Below are 22,662 nucleotides of genomic sequence, written 5' to 3' on the forward strand. Positions count from 1 at the left end.
GACTTGATAAACAACCTAAAAGCCAACAATAAAATAACCTAAAATCATAAACAATAAACAAAGTACAGCTCTGATGTAATTACAAACTGTGACCACCAGAGGGAGACGGATACAGCCAGAACAGATCTAAACTTTGGGTTTTTCCACTCAGCAGCCATGGAGAAGAAAAAGTGGTAAAATCCGTTCCTCATGCTCGGGACTCTGCAGGAATACATTTCCATATCCATTTACAAGTCAGAAACCCAGAGGTTCAAGGTTGGAAAGTTATGTGTTAGAAAGTAATTAACAATTATTATTATTATTATTATTATTATCTAATAATAGTTTTAGTTGAGAGAAGACTAAAGTAGGAGGGTAGTTGTCTATCTATCTATCTATCTATCTATCTATCTATCTATCTATCTATCTATCTATCTATCTATCTATCTATCTATCTATCTATCTTAATATTAGTAACATTAAACTAATTTTAGTAAAATATAATAACAATAACTCAGTCCCCGCTAATACTGAATGAGAAGAGAAAAACTGAAAAAACAGGTTAATAGAGCCGTTCTGGGATTTCAGCTTCGTTTTCTCGTCAGTTTGAGAAGAATCGAAAGTGAAAGAAGTGAACTGGGATGAAAACCCGGATCCTCCGCCCTGAGTCTCCAGTTTGCCTGAACCGGGACAAGGAGGCAGAATGGCGGACTGCGAGTGTCCGCCGGTGACCGTGGAGGGCGACTGGAGTCCGGCTCAAAACAAAACCCTGAAGAACAAGCTGCAGCTTTACTTCCAGAGCAAGAAGAGGTCGAGCGGGGGAGACTGTCGCGTGGAGGTGGCGGACGGAGCCCCGCGAGCCGCTGTTTACTTTCGATCAGATGACGGTGAGGTTCCGCAGCCGTAAACACCATCCACCCACTTCTTTTTTTATCTTTGAAATGATTTTAAGCTCTCCCAGAGACACGGAGACAGAGTTGAGTTCATTTTAAAGATGGAGGAAATAGAGAAAGTTTAGTTTTCATCTTTGTGTTTAACTCAGTGTGAAATAACACAAGTTTTCTAGACTTCAGCCACAGCTCACTCCACAGAGCACACGGAGAAGCTTTTATCTCATTTTTCGTCTTTAAGGAAAAAATATTTTTCATGATCATATGAGGATAATATCAAGCGATCAGCTGATTTCCCAGCATGCATTGCACCTGTCCAGCTGCAGCAGCCCAGCACTCCTACATGCTGATGGCAGGATGACTCATAGCTGTAATTAACTTTATCAGTGATTAATCACTGGAAAACACTTTTAAAATCCCACACTGACCCTTAGAACTCCAAGACATGTTTTTATTTATTTATTTATTTTTTAGTGATTTAAGAAAAGGCTCAGACTGAGGAGAGTTCAAAGGATCAGAGTTCAGTTTATTCACAAGGTGGGGTTCAGGTAATACATTTACTGAGTGACTGGTTCAGGTAATACATTTACTGAGTGACTGGTGGTTAGAGACAACAGTCTTCCAGTTATATATATATATATAATTACATATATATATATATATATATATTTGATATATCCAGGATCAAACAGTGTTTGTGGTGGATCTGAGTGCCAGCCAGCACTACTTCTTATAGGCTTCTTATAACCAGTCACACACATTTGGTGGAAGGTCAGCCATTTACCCTTGTTAATACGAAACACGCTAATAAATAATAAACTACTAGGATGGTTAATAAATGTAAGCTAATAAATAGAACTACCAGCATGGTAAATAAATGTAAGCTAATAAATAGAACTACCAGCATGGTAAATAAATGTAAGCTAATAAATAGAACTACCAGCATAGTAAATAAATGTAAGCTAATAAATAGAACTACCAGCATAGTAAATAAATGTAAGCTAATAAAAGAACTACCAGCATGGTAAACAAATGTAAGCTAATAAATAGAACTACCAGCATGGTAAATAAATGTAAGCTAATAAATTGAACTACCAGCATGGTAAACAAATGTAAGCTAATAAATAGAACTACCAGCATGGTAAATAAATGTAAGCTAATAAATTGAACTACCAGCATGGTAAACAAATGTAAGCTAATAAATAGAACTACCAGCATGGTAAATAAATGTAAGCTGATAAATAGAACTACCAGCATGGTAAATAAATGTAAGCTAATAAATAGAACTACCAGCATGGTAAATAAATGTAAGCTAATAAATAGAACCACTAGCATGGTAAATAAATGTAAGCTAATAAATAGAACCACTAGCATGGTAAACAAATGTAAGCTAATAAATAGAACTACCAGCATGGTAAATAAATGTAAGCTAATGAATAGAACTACCAGCATGGTAAACAAATGTAAGCTAATATATAAAACTACCAGGAAGGTAAATAAACGTAAGCTAATAAATAGAACTACTAGCATGGTAAACAAATGTAAACTAATATATAGAACTACCAGCATGGTAAACAAATGTAAGCTAATAAATAGAACCACTAGCATGGTAAATAAATGTAAGCTAATAAATAGAACTACCAGCATGGTAAATAAATGTAAGCTAATAAATACAACTACCAGCATGGTAAACAAATGTAAGCTAATATATAGAATTACCAGCATGGTAAATAAATGTAAGATAATAAATTGAACTACCAGCATGGTAAACAAATGTAAGCTAATAAATCGAACTACCAGCATGGTAAATAAATGTAAGCTAATAAATAGAACTACTAGCATGGTAAACAAATGTAAGCTAATAAATAGAACTACCAGCATGGTAAATAAATGTAAGCTAATAAATAGAACTACCAGCATGGTAAATAAATGTAAGATAATAAATAGAACTACCAGCATGGTAAATAAATGTAAGCTAATAAATTGAACTACCAGCATGGTAAACAAATGTAAGATAATAAATAGAACTACCAGCATGGTAAACAAATGTAAGCTAATAAATAGAACTACCAGCATGGTAAATAAATGTAAGCTAATAAACAGAACTACCAGCATGGTAAACAAATGTAAGATAATAAATAGAACTACCAGCATGGTAAACAAATGTAAGCTAATAAATAGAACCACTAGCATGGTAAACAAATGTAAGCTAATAAATAGAACTACCAGCATGGTAAATAAATGTAAGATAAAAAATAGAACTACCAGCATGGTAAATAAATGTAAGATAATAAATAGAACTACCAGCATGGTAAATAAATGTAAGATAATACATTGAACTACCAGCATGGTAAATAAATGTAAGCTAATAAATTGAACTACCAGCATGGTAAACAAATGTAAGCTAATAAATAGAACTACCAGCATGGTAAATAAATGTAAGCTAATGAATAGAACTACCAGCATGGTAAATAAATGTAAGCTAATAAATTGAACTACCAGCATGGTAAACAAATGTAAGATAATAAATAGAACTACCAGCATGGTAAACAAATGTAAGCTAATAAATAGAACTACCAGCATGGTAAATAAATGTAAGCTAATAAATAGAACCACTAGCATGGTAAATAAATGTAAGGTAATAAATAGAACTACCAGCATGGTAAATAAATGTAAGCTAATAAATAGAACCACTAGCATGGTAAATAAATGTAAGCTAATAAACAGAACTACCAGCATGGTAAACAAATGTAAGCTAATAAATAGAACTACCAGCATGGTAAATAAATGTAAGCTAATAAATAGAACCACTAGCATGGTAAACAAATGTAAGCTAATAAATAGAACTACCAGCATGGTAAATAAATGTAAGATAATAAATAGAACCACCAGCATGGTAAATAAATGTAAGCTAATAAATTGAACTACCAGCATGGTAAATAAATGTAAGATAATAAATAGAACTACCAGCATGGTAAATAAATGTAAGATAATAAATAGAACTACCAGCATGGTAAACAAATGTAAGCTAATAAATAGAACTACCAGCATGGTAAATAAATGTAAGCTAATAAATAGAACCACTAGCATGGTAAATAAATGTAAGGTATTAAATAGAACTACCAGCATGGTAAATAAATGTAAGCTAATAAATAGAACTACCAGCATGGTAAATAAATGTAAGCTAATAAATACAACTACCAGCATGGTAAACAAATGTAAGCTAATATATAGAATTACCAGCATGGTAAATAAAAGTAAGATAATAAATTGAACTACCAGCATGGTAAACAAATGTAAGCTAATAAATCGAACTACCAGCATGGTAAATAAATGTAAGCTAATAAATAGAACTACTAGCATGGTAAACAAATGTAAGCTAATAAATAGAACTACCAGCATGGTAAATAAATGTAAGCTAATAAATAGAACTACCAGCATGGTAAATAAATGTAAGATAATAAATAGAACTACCAGCATGGTAAATAAATGTAAGCTAATAAATTGAACTACCAGCATGGTAAACAAATGTAAGATAATAAATAGAACTACCAGCATGGTAAACAAATGTAAGCTAATAAATAGAACTACCAGCATGGTAAATAAATGTAAGCTAATAAACAGAACTACCAGCATGGTAAACAAATGTAAGATAATAAATAGAACTACCAGCATGGTAAACAAATGTAAGCTAATAAATAGAACCACTAGCATGGTAAACAAATGTAAGCTAATAAATAGAACTACCAGCATGGTAAATAAATGTAAGATAAAAAATAGAACTACCAGCATGGTAAATAAATGTAAGATAATAAATAGAACTACCAGCATGGTAAATAAATGTAAGATAATACATTGAACTACCAGCATGGTAAATAAATGTAAGCTAATAAATTGAACTACCAGCATGGTAAACAAATGTAAGCTAATAAATAGAACTACCAGCATGGTAAATAAATGTAAGCTAATAAATAGAACTACCAGCATGGTAAATAAATGTAAGCTAATAAATTGAACTTCCAGCATGGTAAACAAATGTAAGATAATAAATAGAACTACCAGCATGGTAAACAAATGTAAGCTAATAAATAGAACTACCAGCATGGTAAATAAATGTAAGCTAATAAATAGAACCACTAGCATGGTAAATAAATGTAAGGTAATAAATAGAACTACCAGCATGGTAAATAAATGTAAGCTAATAAATAGAACCACTAGCATGGTAAATAAATGTAAGCTAATAAACAGAACTACCAGCATGGTAAACAAATGTAAGCTAATAAATAGAACTACCAGCATGGTAAATAAATGTAAGCTAATAAATAGAACCACTAGCATGGTAAACAAATGTAAGCTAATAAATAGAACTACCAGCATGGTAAATAAATGTAAGCTAATAAATTGAACTACCAGCATGGTAAATAAATGTAAGATAATAAATAGAACTACCAGCATGGTAAATAAATGTAAGATAATAAATAGAACTACCAGCATGGTAAACAAATGTAAGCTAATAAATAGAACTACCAGCATGGTAAATAAATGTAAGCTAATAAATAGAACCACTAGCATGGTAAATAAATGTAAGGTATTAAATAGAACTACCAGCATGGTAAATAAATGTAAGCTAATAAATAGAACTACCAGCATGGTAAATAAATGTAAGCTAATAAATAGAACCACTAGCATGGTAAATAAATGTAAGCTAATAAACAGAACTACCAGCATGGTAAACAAATGTAAGCTAATAAATAGAACTACCAGCATGGTAAATAAATGTAAGCTAATAAATAGAACTACCAGCATGGTAAATAAATGTAAGATAATAAATAGAACTACCAGCATGGTAAATAAATGTAAGCTAATAAATTGAACTACCAGCATGGTAAACAAATGTAAGATAATAAATAGAACTACCAGCATGGTAAACAAATGTAAGCTAATAAATAGAACTACCAGCATGGTAAATAAATGTAAGCTAATAAACAGAACTACCAGCATGGTAAACAAATGTAAGATAATAAATAGAACTACCAGCATGGTAAACAAATGTAAGCTAATAAATAGAACCACTAGCATGGTAAACAAATGTAAGCTAATAAATAGAACTACCAGCATGGTAAATAAATGTAAGATAAAAATAGAACTACCAGCATGGTAAATAAATGTAAGATAATAAATAGAACTACCAGCATGGTAAATAAATGTAAGATAATACATTGAACTACCAGCATGGTAAATAAATGTAAGCTAATAAATTGAACTACCAGCATGGTAAACAAATGTAAGCTAATAAATAGAACTACCAGCATGGTAAATAAATGTAAGCTAATAAATAGAACTACCAGCATGGTAAATAAATGTAAGCTAATAAATTGAACTACCAGCATGGTAAACAAATGTAAGATAATAAATAGAACTACCAGCATGGTAAACAAATGTAAGCTAATAAATAGAACTACCAGCATGGTAAATAAATGTGAGCTAATAAATAGAACCACTAGCATGGTAAATAAATGTAAGGTAATAAATAGAACTACCAGCATGGTAAATAAATGTAAGCTAATAAATAGAACCACTAGCATGGTAAATAAATGTAAGCTAATAAACAGAACTACCAGCATGGTAAACAAATGTAAGCTAATAAATAGAACTACCAGCATGGTAAATAAATGTAAGCTAATAAATAGAACCACTAGCATGGTAAACAAATGTAAGCTAATAAATAGAACTACCAGCATGGTAAATAAATGTAAGCTAATAAATTGAACTACCAGCATGGTAAATAAATGTAAGATAATAAATAGAACTACCAGCATGGTAAATAAATGTAAGATAATAAATAGAACTACCAGCATGGTAAACAAATGTAAGCTAATAAATAGAACTACCAGCATGGTAAATAAATGTAAGCTAATAAATAGAACCACTAGCATGGTAAATAAATGTAAGGTATTAAATAGAACTACCAGCATGGTAAATAAATGTAAGCTAATAAATAGAACTACCAGCATGGTAAATAAATGTAAGCTAATAAATAGAACCACTAGCATGGTAAATAAATGTAAGCTAATAAACAGAACTACCAGCATGGTAAACAAATGTAAGCTAATAAATAGAACTACCAGCATGGTAAATAAATGTAATGTAATAAATAGAACCACTAGCATGGTAAACAAATGTAAGCTAATAAATAGAACTACCAGCATGGTAAATAAATGTAAGATAATAAATAGAACTACCAGCATGGTAAATAAATGTAAGATAATAAATAGAACTACCAGCATGGTAAATAAATGTAAGCTAATAAATTGAACTACCAGCATGGTAAACAAATGTAAGCTAATAAATCGAACTACCAGCATGGTAAATAAATGTAAGCTAATAAATAGAACTTCCAGCATGGTAAATAAATGTAAGCTAATAAATAGAACTACCAGCATGGTAAATAAATGTAAGCTAATAAATAGAACTACTAGCAGGTGGATACTGTGCAAGTGGGTCTGAGTTTTTCTGTAGGATCATTTTAAAGTACAGCTTACCATTAATATAACAGATTTTGTTTTTATGTAAGATATTATTTATAATTATACAGTACATATAGATTAGATTCTATTATTAAGTTTATTGATTTATTGATTATGATTCTATGTCCATTTTCACCAACGGTGTGTCTGACTTTTAGGATCAACCAATCACAGCTTTGGAAATGATGACTCATACCTGGCAACAAGGTCAACCACACCTCCTCACTAATACAGGAGTTTCTGTCTATTCCTTACTCAGAGTTCTCTGAGAATGTTCTGGAATAACTCCTAAGCTAAGACTCCTTGCTAGGAATTTTAGGCTAAGTTCGGAGCTCTCTGAGAGGATTCTCAGAATCTTTAGGAATACTGGCCCAGGTCTCCGTTTCCCATCCAAAAGAAATAAGAAACTTCTCTTCATTTATTGCGTTCTGCAGATTTTTACGTTTTTTTTAAATATATTTGTAAAACACGGTGTTAAAAATGATCATTTTACCTCCTCATACAAAGACCAGTTGTGTGTGCAAAATCATTTAAGAAGATTTACTTTCTGGGTCATTAATCATCATTATAAATAATCAGATTAAAAATAAATATTTTTTGTTTTATTTTTTAATTAAAAATTAGATTGTTTGCAGAAGATTTCATTAAAACACCCCCGTTCCCCGGGACCTCTCCCAGGCCCCGAACTCAAAGCGATGCCGTAGCCGACCACATGCAGACGCTGCGCGAGTATAAATCAGCCTTAAAACGGCCGCAAATAGCAGTGGAGGCCACGGCACATGCACCCGGTGGAAATGAGCTGAGTTTAATCAGCTGCAGATAATGTGCAGGAGGAAAAGGAGGAACACAGGCACCAGCGGTTGCTTTCTTGCTAAGTCTCCTCATGTTTCAGGAACCATCTGAGGTGCTGGTGTGATTGATTTCTGCAGCGTGATACCAGATACATGTTCCTTTCTTCATGTTAATACTGAACCACTTCATGATGAGTGTCAGTCCACTACTATTTTACCGAAGCTAGTCAGTGACTGAGCACCAAATATTGGTATTTATATACACATAAATTAAATATACAGGCACACACATGATTTGCAAATATGTCGAGAGTTCGGTTTTCTCAGCACCAAAAAGCAAAAACAGGAACAGCTTTATGATTTAATTTCAGCATAAAAATAAATTTAGAATAATTATAAGTACTTAAAAGTATGTAAATTAAAATAAAAAGGCTAGTTCCTGGATGAAAGGGTCTGATTTGTAAATGAATGGCCTCATCCATCGGGACCTGCCCACAGCGCCGGGTCCTGGTGGGCTTTAACCACTGGGTCTGGACCTACTTTATGTTGCATTAGAGAATGAGAACATCCTTTAACTGGAATGCAGCCCTCCTTAATGCACCAGTGTTTGAGTGCTTTCCAGAAATCAGACATTGATATTTCTCCTGATGATGATGACAGGTTTTGGTTTTTTGTGCAGCCTTGGCCAAGTTAAAAATGTGTGTGTTGAAATGTGTTGTTCAGTGTGAGAGACTAACATGCTGCTCCTGTTTCATGTCCAGTGAGAGAACGAGTTCTCGCCAGGACAAACCATGAAATCATCCTGGAAAAGGAAGCTGTGAAGCTGCGACTGAGTTCTGGACTACTGAGTGGACCTTCACAGGTATTTAAGCTACTTTAAAACCTCTTCCTGTGTAGAATCCAGATCCAGACACATAAAACATTAAGATGTCTCTGAAAATCTGAGCTAAGTTTTTCTTAAATCACCTTTAGATCTGGACCTAAAAATAATTTTTAGAAATGTAATAAAGTTTTGGAGCAGTCAGAGCCTTTGCTTGGAGAGTGAGGGAGGTTTGCCAAGCTAAGAGCTAATCAGACAAGAGGATAAAACAAGTTTAAATTTTCTAAATCTAAAACAATTCAACATTAAAAAAAAGGTCTGGCGGTGGGTCAGTCAGAGCTGATTTGCGGATCATTTTTTCATCAAACCTCGAATAAAATTTATCAAAAGCCAAAATTACATTTTTATGCAGATGATACAGTGATGTTCTGTGGCTACATAAAATTAGTTTTAAGACCTAAAACTTCAACAAAACTAAACTCAGGACTCTGAGATTGTCAGCATCAACAGCACAAATACCCCTTAATTCATGTACATTTATTCATCTAGCAAACCAGAGTTATCGAACCAGCCAAAATAATAATGATAATAAGTGGATAGATGGATAAAATTGATTAACACCAGTTAATAAAAAAACTAGAAAAATTTAATAAGCAATTTATTAAGTTCACAATAAAATTAATTTCTTTAAGAATATCAGGTAATTAGATTGATGATTAAACATAAATAATTATTTATCCTGAGCTGCGTCATAATGTAACCTGTCACTGTGGCTTGTTAATAAATCCTAACATCTGATTGGCTACTCTGCCACTATAAATCAATCCCGCATGAAAAATCCCTGCAGAGCCAGTAGAAATACTACCAACAAATTAGATGGAGGATTCATCTTTACATGTAATTATTTATCCATAGATTTATTTCCAAGTTTAATAACTCCATGACACATTTTAATAAATATTCAGTTCTATATTTATGTATTTCTTTGTGGCCCTTTTCTGCCTCCATACATTCATGCTTTACATCCAGTTTACCAGAAATTATTGATCACCACAAACTTGGAAACAGCCCAGAAAGGCTGGTCGGCTTCAACATCAGCATTTTCTCTTTTAGAAATCAATAAGATCACATTAAACATGGAACTCGGGGCTCCCACATGGGAGACGGATGCCCTGCCAGCTGAGCTGTCCAGCTGCTGTTTTCTATCAGAAAATAGGTGGAAAGACTACAGGACCTCTGCCTGCACCTGGGCGGCTTCTTCTGGAAACTACATTAGAAGAATGTGTTTGAACATTTCTTTAGAAAGCAAGACATCTGGCTAGCTTTGACTTCCAGCTGAAACACAAATAATACTGGAACAGTGGAAATAAACATCTCTGGAATTAAATACACTTTCTTCTACAGACCATTGCACACTGATGACTAAAAGGTAAAATGTATTTAAATAATCTGCTGCCTTTAATTTGAATCAGCTTCACCTGAAGCTAAAAGAGCTGCATTCACTGAATAAATCCCAGCTATTATTTTCTTAGAGGCAGATCTGATTAAATCTTCTGAATATCCTATTGTTCATTGACACGATACTTACATAAAGAGAAAATCTAGAAAAAGAAAACGTAGCTGTACCAGAACAGAGAGGAGAAACACGGGTGGCTTTAACTAGATAACCACAGAGATATTATATTCCCCACAGCTCCCAGTTCACCTGCGTGTCTCTCAAGTAAAATCTGGTCACAATGCAGAAGAAAAACAACATTTATATCATTCTAATCTGTTTAACACGTGTTTTACTGAAGTGTTACATGGAAGAGTTTCAGTGTTGTTTCTGGGATGTTACACATCATCATCATCATTAGACAATCAGGGATCAGCTGATGGACCGGTCTGTCAGGATACCAGAGCACACACCCAGTCACTGCAGCGTCCGGCAGAAACAACCAGCTGCTGCTGCAACACATCCTGGAGTTTATCTCCAGCCAGAAGGCAGCCGCCTTCATACAAACTTTAATCAAGATAAGGTGGAGATAATTGTCATTATTATGTTATTTATTGTTCCCTGAATAAATCAGTCTGACCTCCAGTCTGATTGCAGGATCTTGTGCTGTATCTTTTACACATGAGCAGATTTTTTCTGTCCTTTAGATATAATTTTAATCTACAACAGCACCTTTAACTATAGCTCTCACTTAAATATAAGAGGAAAAGAATGTCTTTTTAAATGCAAGAAAATATTTATTTCATGTGCTACATCATAAATACGAAGTTAATTCAAAGTGTTGGGCTTGAAAAGAGATTTAAGATTTTGTCAGTTCTGCTATATGTTCAGGACACACAATCATATCTTCATTTTGTGTCCTCTGCAGAGTAGGAATATAAAATAATAAAGATATAGAAACGTATCAAATAAAATTTGTATTATGCACATTAAAACAAAGTACAAATTACTGTGTAAGACAATAACTAAAATATACAGCGTAAAATACAGTATAAGAAAATGTGGAATATAAAACAGTATAAGGCTATAAGTTATGCAAGAATATAAATGTGCCCTGTGTTGTCCAAATCAAGCGTCAGTGATTAAAGTAGCTGCTGGTGATAATGCCAGGATGAACCAGAGTCTGCAGAGGCTCAGAGGAGGCTGTTGGTGTTAGGACAAGCTGGCTCAGTTAAAATGTAATTTATGGCAGACAGCAGTTATGAATGAAGGTAGCAGGAGAAAAAAGTCCAAACCAGATTAACAGTCACACCAGGCAGAAAACAGGCCCAGCTGGCAACAGACTGGCAGACCAGAGAAATGGGCTGAAAGGTCTTTAACTACCACAGCAAAGACGATCCGACAAAGAGCGGCGAACTGGGGAAGCTTGTGTGCTGGTTGCTAGGCGAGTGGAAGACTAATGGTGCACAGGTGAGCTGAGTTGGCTGATGAAGTAGGCGTGGCAGAGTGGAAAAGTACTGGGAGTTACATCAGCCATAAATACAACTGTGACTGATTTAAAGTAAAACTCAGGTCATTTTACATTTTTACTTTTCAACTTTTCATCTCCTTGATGAAAAGTCAAGTCTCAAGTCTTTGACCTCAAGTCTAAGTCAAGTCATTTTTAGTTGTAATGAGTAATCTGTCAAACAACGCCTGCTGTCTGGTCTGTTTAGAGGACTGCATTATGATATCCAGCGAATTACAATCCATACTAGCTCTTTATCTACCAGCATTTAGGCTATGTCCACACGGCATCAAAGGTGTGAAAACGGTGGTGAAAGCTTGGAGAAAGGCTTCAAAATCCACACGAAACCGCTGTAATACATGCTACCAGGCTAAGACTAACACTCCAAAACAAAACAATAAATAGAACGGACTCTCAATCCTATTAACAATGAATGAAAACCAAACACACCCAAAAACAATAAGTATGATAGAAAATAAAGTCTCTGTTTTGTAAACAAAACTACCCTATAAAAAATATATAAAAAAAATATATAAAAAAATTAAACATGGGGCTCAGACAGGGAAAACTGCCAGTTAGTACCATTTTATTTAAACAAAAAAAGGAAAAAAATAAATATACTGCACATCGTTGCTGTTTGTGAAGCTGAACTATCTCCCTCATCGCTGCTGTCAGACTGATGAGCAGTGAGTAAAGCTCTACTGCAACGCCACTCAAATGAGTCTCACGGTTTGCAGGTTAGTGGTTCACCATGGTCCCGTGGTGCAACATGCTGCTGTCAGTATGACACAAGAGAGATCACTCCGCAAGAAACGAGAGCGTTCAGTCGAGATACTCCACAGTGAAACCTGTTGTCATACACAGCCTATGGTAAAGTAGGATAAAAAAAAAAAAAAAAAATGATCTCAGCCGGCAAGCTCATCAAAATATAATAAGAATAAATGAGCGATTTATTCGTACCGTGCAATTATTTAACTTATTGCTTATCGCGACAGTCATAACTGTAACATCTGCTCCAAATCAACTCGAGTCTCCATCTCTGGATTGTGGCTGTTAAATCTCAGTCACATGACCACCATATACTTATGTAATGTATGTCCAGGTCAGCGCCTCTTATGTGGACCGGTTCTGGCCCACATGACACTTGCCAGTGCTTTTACTAAGCCATAAGTGCTAGAAGTAGCCCAGAATAAAATGTGACTATCTGGGTAAATTTGGTGTTATTAAAGCATAGTTTTCTGTTTTTTCCTCAGAGCCCAACAGACAGTGATCAGGTCTCAGGTAAGAACATTCAGCTTTTCTGTATTTTTAGGACAAAATAAGCAGTCTGTGTAAATTTGTGTAAACTTGATGCATTTTATGAGCGCTGCAGCATCTTTTCTGAGCTGAAATGTGTTGATATGAATGATCTAAACGTGACCAACCGGATTCTCAGACTCATCAACTGATTCAAGGACTCCAAAGTCAGAAGTTGAACCAGCAGATGGAGCTTCTGCAGCCAGCCAGAAGGGTAAATATGTGTCTGTGTATAGACATTTAAAACATTTCTTTATGACAGGAGTTTGTGTGCTCATTTCTTTCCCCTGATAGCAACACTGAGCTGAGAAAATATCTGGACATTCTCTGAAAACAATCACTTTGATTATTGTTGGGCAACTGGGAGTTAATAAAATCTGACCCGCCAAAAAAAAAAAATTGCAAGAATTCTGTCCCATTGTGCAGAGACATGCTGGCCTTTGCAGTGCTTATTAAAAGTACAGTGTAGCCGCTTCAAGAGCAGGAGAGGAGGCGAGACGCACAGGGGAGGGGACGGGAGACATTGGAGTGGAGAGGAAGTCGCTGTGAGAAACTTCCTGTTTAGTCGTGAATGTTTTGCTCCCAGCTTTAGCAATAAACACTACACAGCTCCTCTAGTTCCAACAGAATCCCACATCTGCTTCACCACTGCTGGGTAAAGTGAAGGGAGCTAACCCTGAAGCTAGCTTCAGCTAGGAGTCATCACCTCATCTCTGCCTCCCGAGCTTGGTTTGGATGTGGAAGCAGGAGTATAGCAGCTATTTCTGTCGGGGTTTTCCCCAACCAGAGCAGAGTAGTACCGTGGAAGAAACGTTGCACTTCAGGAGCAAAAAGACCAGAGAGACAGATGGAGGAAATGTAGCTGTGAGAGAAGTGTTTAATTCATCTGGCATATATACACACACACATATATATATATATATATATATATATATATACACACACATATATATATATATATATATATATATGTGTGTGTATATATATATATATATATATATATATATACACACACATATATATATATATATATATATATATATATATATATATATATATATATATATATATATATATATATATATATATATGTATAGGCTACGTTTGGCCTGCTGTTCAGCTGGTCAGAAACAGATTGGCCCCAGGCCAAATGCTGTAGCCAAACCCTGGTTTAGATTATATTAGATTATATATTATATTAGGTTTTCTTTACTGGAAGAAATTTAATTGGAAATAAATATTATAAATTTCTGTAAAATATACTTGTTTCAATTTACATTCCCTCCAGTCTTGACTTTTAAAGTGAATGCAGACAGATTCCTTCAGTGAACCTGAAAAAAATGAAGGCTGTTTTTCTTGTGGTCTCAGTTTCAGGATCCGCTCTGACCTCAGCGGTGGTGTTGGAGAACGTCACCCACAGCATGTCAAGAGATCTGCTGATGATGCTGGTGGAGAACATCTCTGGGCTGGATGAGAATGCCTTCAGTCTGGAGATCATCTGGGAGGCCAACAAGGCCGTAGTCATCTTCAGCAGCCCGGCAGGTAGGAAACACCAGGAGCTGTCTGCCGACATTCACTGGGTTTGTTCAGATGGTGGGACCTAAATTCAGTGGACCAAACACCTGTTTCAAACCCATCTATTAGCTAGATCTGTCAAGAGATGCAAAGAAGGTGAAGATCTCCACATCAGGGCAGGAACTGTAGACTAAGAGCAAGAGGGTTGGCTTCATATGAAATCTTCCTTTATAACTTTTACCATCCAAATGAAGATAATTCCACCACTCTCATCATGATCAAGCTGTTTTAGTCTTTGAGGAGTAATGTGGAGTCTTTTCCAGATGTGGAGAAGTTCGTCTCTGTGAGCCAGACCAACTCAAAGATGCAGAAACACAGACTGACCGCTCGGCCGCTGGAGGCAGCAAAGAGCGTCCGAATGGAAAGTCTTCCTCCCACTGTGGTTAAAGGTACAGCGTCTGTTCCAGTATGATGGTAAACTGGTGAAAAGCTGCAGGATGAAATCAGGTTGTCGCCGCAGTGGTAGCATGTGGAAACAAATTGTTCAGGACCAGGAGTCTTCCTAAACCTGAGACAAGTAAACTGATCAGCAGTAACATTATGAGCACCAGCCTGACTTTAAGCCGGTCCTCACCCTGCCTGGTAGCAGCAGAACCTGTTGGCTCTCTGGGTTGTTGTCAACAGAAAAATCGGAGCTGTCAAATAATTAAAATTTTTAATCTGATTAATCACAGCTTACAGATTAATTAAGCGTGATTTAAAATGGTTAATCACCACTGGCGACTATGACTATTCGTGATTCATGGAACAACAGAAGACGGGGAGGAGAGGCCACAGTCCTCTGCAGACGCAGAGAGGACCAGCAAGCTACTAGACCAGCCATGTTTGTGCAAAATGTACGCAAAATTTAAAAAACATAAGCGCGAAAAGAGTGGATGTTTAATCACTCTCATTCTCCACCGAGGCGACGTCCATATGTTGCTCCATCAATGTTCTTTATATTCTCTCTAATCTGTCCAAGGAGCCAGCCGGCTCGTCGTTTTCCATCTAGCCTCCGTGTCGCGGCATCATCACAGAGAAATGATGGATGTATTGGTGCTTGGGCCTACATTAAAAGTATTAACACAATTAATTACATAATTTAATTACTGCTGTTAACACATTGTTTTTGACAGCCTTAGAAAACATTGATCTGTGGCTGTGTCCATCTTGTCCATAAGACAAGAATAATTTTAACTTCCACTTGTAGGAAAATTCCAGCTCTCTCAATCACATCCATCAGACGTAAACCTTTTGCCCCAGAACGCTTTAAAACCAATGATCACCCTCCAACTGCCCCATAGCAGAAAAACAAATCAAACACTGACCTCGTGGTTCCAGTAGTGGGAAACTGGTGACAGCAAGATACCAAACAGCAAAAAGTTTAGCTTTGTCTGGAGAATCTCAATGAAATAAATGTATAGCATGAATTTCAATGGACATCATGTAAAATTGTTTTTAATTGCTCCGCAGCTTCAAATAGTATCTTCTTACCTATACTTTCACCAATAAATCACATTCAAACTTCAAAATATTCATAGTGTCGAACTATTCAGCTGACACTGATATGTGATCAGTTTTCAGCCAGAATCATTGACAGAATCTGTTCTTTTCTACCTTTGTTTTGATTTAGTGCTTCTGGTTTCTTTCCAGACATGCTGGAGATGTGGTTTGAGAAGAACTGGGCGCCACCGGACGACGTCATCATGATCCCAGAGGAACAAGCGGCCATCGTCTCTTTCAGTGACCCAACAGGTCGTTTGTTAGTTTTGCTGCTGATGTGGCTGCATAAAGTTTGCTCTAACATAAACGAAATGTCTAGAAGCTCCAAGTCTGAGGTAAAACAGGAAAAGTCCATATTTGCAGTTTCTCTTTACACTAATTAACCAAACCAGTAAAAAATGAAGCAGACTAAAAGTAAACCTGCAGGGAGAACTTTGACAGAAACAACCAGAATGATTTGAGTTTCCACCAGCTACAAGCAGAGCAGCCTAACTTTTACTTTATTCTCCATCTGGTTGCAGTTGTTGCAAAGATCTGCACCAAAGAAGACCACATGATGCGGTCCATCGCCGTCAAGTTGTATCCGTACTACGAGTCCCTGGGAACTGCCTTGTATGGTACAGAGCGACCAGCCTGGAAGATGCCTGATTCCTTCAGGGAAAGCGTTCACCCCGTGATCTGGAAGTTCCTCCTGATGAAGAAGCAGCTAAAAAGCATTAACGATCAGATGCGGCCGCACTTCTGCAGCGTGGATCTGGATGACCCGGAGGTGACGCTCAGCCCCCTCCCCAGCTTTCTGAAGCAGAGCGGTCTGACCGCTGCAGATGTAGAAAACTGGATGCGGAACACCCAGAAGGCCTTTCGTGAATTCATGTCTCAGTACACCGCCTTCGAATGTGCTGTGAGCACAGAGGCGTGGAAGTCAGCAGAGAAAGACATCCATTCAGTGGTGAAGGAAGACGCCGTCCTCGTCTTCGATGCGTCCAGATCGCTTCTGACTGTTGCTGGTTGTGCTGATGATATAAAACAAATCAGGGCTCCTGTGGAGAACATTGTTCTCAGAGCCATGAGTGTCTTTGAACGGCAGGCAAGAAGCATCACCGAGGGAATGGTCTTGTCTTCTGCGTGGCTTTACATCCTGAAGCAGGAGGGGCTCCAGAAAGCTGCCCTGGACATCTCCTCTGAGCTGAACCTCTCCTACGATGACCGCACCCAGAAGTTAGCCATCACAGGACTTCCTGAAGAAGTGTACAAAACCAAGGCATGGATCTTAGAGAGGAATGTCAATATGAGTAAAAAACAGCTGAATATCCCCCCTGGCCTTCTACAGTACCTCAGTTCAGTGGATCCGATGGACATGTCAGAGAAACTCTTCACTTCTCAGGGAATCAGCGCCATCTACTGCTATGACACCAAAGGAATTTTTCTGTTGGGAAGTTCAGACAGAATCCTGGCTGATGCAGAGAGTAAGATGAAAGCAGATTTACATGTGCAGACTCTGGATGTGGAAGACCAGGAAGTTGTCAAACTTCACGGCTGGGTGGACCTGAACCAGAAACTTCTAGACACTTACAACAGCTCAAACAGGAAAACGGTGGCTATTCAGATCCACCCCGAGAGACGAGACAAAGTAACGGTAGCCGGCTTTGTGAACCCAGTCAAAGAGGTCTTCAGCAGTTTGAAGGAGTTCATCAGGAAATACTCGCATGTTCAGGAAACCGTTCAGCTTGGGTCCTGTGCCATTGTTCAGTTCATCGAGAAGAAACAGTCACAGGTTTGGATAAAAACTATGAAAAACAATAAGGTGTCGGTCCATTTTGATCCAGAAAGGCCCAGAATCGTCATCAGTGGGGCTCGTCTTCATGTCCACGAACTCAAATCCTGTTTTCAGGAGCTGGCTGCTGCTCTTTTTGCAGACACCTTAACTGTGGACAAGCCTGGAGCGAAGAAACATTTCCAGTCCCAAGGAAGCATGTTTTTGTCTCCCATAATGTCCGAGTTCAGCTGTGTGGTGGTGCTTCAGTCAGAGATCCAAGATGAAAACGAGGAAGACACCTATGAGGAGGAAACTAGCCTTTGTTACTGCAAAGTGCAGACTAGCAGTAAAGTTCTGGTTTCTGTCAGCAGGGCGGACATCTGCAGCTTCCGCGTTGATGCTGTGGTCAATGCAGCCAACGAAGAACTGCAGCACATCGGCGGTCTGGCTTTGGCTTTGCTGAAGGCTGCAGGACCAGAGCTGCAGAAGATCAGCACCGATTACGTTACGAAAAATGGAAAACTGCGCCCAGGTGACGCCATCGTAACAGGTGCATGCAACCTGCCCTGCAAGTACATCGTACATGCAGTCGGTCCGCGCTTCTCTGACAATGACAAGAAGACGTCAGTGTCCCGCCTGAAGATGGCCGTTAAAGAGAGTCTGAGACAAGCGGAGATGGTCAGCTGCTCCACCATCGCTCTGCCAGCCATCAGCTCAGGAGTGTTTGGGTTTCCCGTCCAGCTCTGTGCTGACACCATAGCCGAGGCAGTCCGAGAGTACTGCGACAGTCCACAGGGTTTGGGAACATTAACGGAGATTCACCTGGTCGACAACAACGTTGACACAGCCAGAGTCCTGGCTACCGCTGTAAACACCGCGTTTATTGACCTCGGGCCGACCATGACGGTCCCGCAGCAGGCCAGCAGGAGGGGTGCAACGGCTTCAGGGTAAATGAAAGAAATGGTTTTTATTCAACAACAAAAAAACAGCTATACGTTCTGAAACACTGACATCTCAGCTGGTCTTTATTCCTTCAGGAAGATCTTTCTATCTGTTGATGCAGAGTCAGAGTAGAAAACATTTAGTTGCATCTTTAAGCCAAATGAGGAAGGAGGTGGAAGCGAGAGGATATCTGACAGGAAGGCCAGCAGCTTTGTAGCAGTAAGAGCTCGGCTATATGAAGGCCAGAATAGGCTATTATCATACGATCTACATTTTTACTGTGCGGTTAAACCAGTTATTGTGAGGCAGGGTGGATCATGTCTACTGCAGAACCTGCACACGACTTGGCAGCGTGCTGCTGGTGTCTTGAGTTTTTAGTTTTTCTTTTTCTGTTTCCCTTTATAAACTCTGCAAGACGCTAGACGTTCCTCTGCAGCTGCTGCAGAAACCCCTTTGACCTGTTTGAGTTTCAGTCCACTTCTTGAAGAAAACGTGGACTTTTATTCCTACAAGGTCCTCTATGTTGTAAAATACAGCATGGATCCATCTCTGCATACCACCCATTACAGAATACTTCCACATGATCTGATCCAGAAACTAAAAATAAAACAGTACAAAATCCTGTGATTAAAGTGACACCTGTGGCTGAAATAGGTAGAAATTTCCTCTGTTCTTTACATATTAAATATTAAAACTAGTTTTAATGAAAATTAATGTAGATTTAGTAAAAGTCAGGAAGCAGCAATGCTTCAAACTCAGAATGTCCACCTTCACTGTTCTAGTGTTGAAAAAAAATCTGGTCAGACTAAGAACAAATGTACAACCGTTTAATGTCTTTATATTATAATAATTTAAGGTAATCCCAAATTTTTTTGGGCAAAGTATCAATAACAGAATCAGGTAAATATTTCATTTTTATTATAAATACACTGCTATGGTTTAAGTAAATTACATTTATGAAGAAATCATGTGTTTGTAGCGTTTGTAACACAGGTGTACCAATCTGTGTTCCGCTGCCGTGTGGGAGTCAGGTGAGCTGTATAGTTTGTCTTTCAGCAGATACCAGCGGGGTCGTGGGAGAGGACGTGGCCATCGGTTTGGGGATAAAGGAGCTAGAGGAGGACATGGAGGAAGAGGTGCAGGAAACCACCAGGTTACTAGACAGGATCAGAGCACCAGGGGCCCCACCAGGCACCAAGAGCACAGAGGGTAAGGCTCTACATCGACCTTGTGATGTTATAATAGAGTCCTGGATATAAATGTGACATGTGTGAGGTTGTGCAGTAATCCTATGATGATGTCTGGCCTTTTCTCTGATTGGTTATAGGCTGGGGAGGATGGAGCAGACCACCCCCGATGGGCTGAAGATTGCTCTGTGTAAAGGAAACATTCAGGACCAGAATGTAAATTTTATTTTTCTTTTGGGCTCATCACAAAATAGCTATCTGGCTTTAAAGCACAGTCAGCCACACAGACCCCCAGATTTCCCTCTCCACAGCCACCTCCTCCAGCTTCTGCTAGCTTTTAGTCATGTGACCTCTACAGTTTTATGTTCCTGCCTTAAACAAAGTGTTGGTCAATCAACTCAGAGTAACCAATGATGTTCAGAAGATGTGATGTAAATTTATGTGATGTTATAATAGACTGAGTCCTGGATATAAATGTGACATCTGTGAGGTTGTGCAGTAATCCTATGATGACGTCTGGCCTCTCGTCTGAGTGTTTCCACAGTTAAGATGTGAGTTGAGCTCTAGAGAGCTTAAAATCAGATCTATGTGATGTCATAGATCCTTCTACGTTATCCAGGAAAGATTTCAGTTCCTGATACCAGGAACTATCTGCTGCTTCAGACCAGCTTTTACAAACAGATCAGCTAAATCTGTCTAAGACTGAGCTTATTGTCTTTCCAGCCAATCCTTCCTTACTGCCACAGATAAGCGTGCGGCTTAACTCTATCACGCTAGTGCCTACATCTTCTACCAGGAATCTTGGTGTCATGGTAGACAACCAGCTGACCTTTAAGGACCATGTTGTCTCGGTTGCCGATTTGCTCTCTACAACATCAGGAGGATCAGACCCTACCTGACTGAACACACGACCCAGCTCCTGGTCCAGGCTCTGGTCATTTCACGCATTGACTACTGCAACTCCTTACTGGCTGGCCTGCCTGCATGCTCAGTTAAACCTCTGCAGATGATCCAGAACGCAGCAGTACGTCTGGTCTTCAACCAGCCCAAAAGAGCTCATGTCACTCCGCTGCTAATCGCTCTCCACTGGCTTCCAGTTGCAGCGCATCAGATTCAAAGCTCTGCTTCTGGCTTACAAAACAATAACCCAAACGGCTCCGGTCTACCTCCACTCCTTAATCCAGAGCTACACTCCCTCTCCACAGTTACGCTCTGCCAGCGAAAGACGCCTAGTGCTCCCACCACAAGGTGGCGCCACATCAGTAGCTAGACTCTTCTCCTCTGTTGTTCCCCGGTGGTGGAACCATCTACCAAACTCCGTCCGATCCACAGAGTCCGTATCCACTTTTCAAAGCAAGCTAAAGACTCAGTTGTTTAAGGAGCATTTCCACACTTAGCTTAACTCTTCTACTCAGAATGAGTTAGAAAGATTTGTCCAGATCTTTGGTTCAACCAAGTACTGAAGAAGCTGCTGCACTTATGTCCAAGTTAGAATAGAATAGAATAGAAAATACTTCATTAATCCCTTTGGAGAGTCCTCAGGGAAATTTGGGAAGTTGATAGTTGATCGATGAAATCATGATCTTGTATTTAAACAAAGGACTATTAAAGTGTGTGTGTGTGTGTGTGTGTGTGTGTGTGTGTGTGTGTGTGTGTGTGTGTGTGTGTGTGTGTGTGTGTGTGTGTGGACTACATGACAGCACCTGGGTCCACCTGGACTCCCATCAGTCTGACTACTACTTAATTATGACATCCCTTCTGGTTGAATTCTTGCTTGTGTTGTTCTTTATCTCAAATGTAAGTCGCTTTGGAGAAAAGTGTCTGCTAATAGAATAGAATAGAATAGAATAGATGGAAACATGGAAAAACTTGGAAGTCTAGAAGTTCCTGGTGGTGGATGGTGGAAGACCCTGGGATTAACTGGAAGCGCTTTTGGTATTTTTATAGCATCGTTCCTGTTTGGTGAAAACAAACCACGGCCGGCTGCGTCATTCTGTCATGGTCTAGATCAGGACTACTCAGTTCGGTCCCACGAGGGCTGCAGTCCTGCAGGTTTTCAATCTTTCCCTGCTCCAACACACCTGACTCAAATTAAATTGTTCCAGCAGCTTATGACTCGTTCATGTGAGTCAGGTGTGTTGGAGCAGGAAGACACGAACTGAGTAGCCCTGATCTGGATTCTTCGTAAGAGTCTAGTCTACGCTGTCTTCATCAGAAAGATCATGACATCCTAGATAAATCATCATCATAAGATAAAACTTAAGCTCAAGTTAAAATTAACCCATAAAACCAGAAAGCAGCTTCTGTTGCCTCATGATCTTTAATTTAGCCCCAAAATCTGGCCGGCTAACAGGGACCCAGCTAACTAACAACGGACCCAACCAAATGAAGCAAAGTGATTTCCAAACCAAGTGATCTCTGAAACTCTGCCATGATCTGACTCGGCTCCTTCTGATCCCACCAGGTGTTTAGAAG

The 22,662-nt window shown here is 38.2% G+C and overlaps 1 protein-coding gene across 3 annotated transcripts in view; it reads left to right on the plus strand.

The window, feature by feature from the left end:
• The first annotated feature begins 516 nt into the window (after nt 1–516).
• The window catches only part of LOC121648961 (protein mono-ADP-ribosyltransferase PARP14-like), a 40,321-nt gene continuing 18,175 nt past the window's right edge, over nt 517–22,662 (plus strand). Inside the window, exons 1-10 of one of the 3 annotated variants that reach the window (XM_041999480.1) lie at nt 517–866; nt 8,949–9,049; nt 13,203–13,230; nt 13,385–13,459; nt 14,614–14,787; nt 15,084–15,209; nt 16,453–16,554; nt 16,824–19,005; nt 20,057–20,209; nt 20,328–20,403. In XM_041999480.1, the coding sequence (XP_041855414.1) occupies nt 683–866; nt 8,949–9,049; nt 13,203–13,230; nt 13,385–13,459; nt 14,614–14,787; nt 15,084–15,209; nt 16,453–16,554; nt 16,824–19,005; nt 20,057–20,209; nt 20,328–20,403 (3,201 nt within the window). In that variant the 5' untranslated portion in view covers nt 517–682. The remainder of the gene's footprint in view (nt 867–8,948; nt 9,050–13,202; nt 13,231–13,384; nt 13,460–14,613; nt 14,788–15,083; nt 15,210–16,452; nt 16,555–16,823; nt 19,006–20,056; nt 20,210–20,327; nt 20,404–22,662) is intronic. The other 2 variants (XM_041999479.1, XM_041999481.1) reach the window with 2 other exon arrangements.

This window comes from Melanotaenia boesemani, chromosome 11 (genome assembly GCF_017639745.1).
Source record: "Melanotaenia boesemani isolate fMelBoe1 chromosome 11, fMelBoe1.pri, whole genome shotgun sequence".
Taxonomy (NCBI): Eukaryota; Metazoa; Chordata; class Actinopteri; order Atheriniformes; family Melanotaeniidae; genus Melanotaenia; species Melanotaenia boesemani.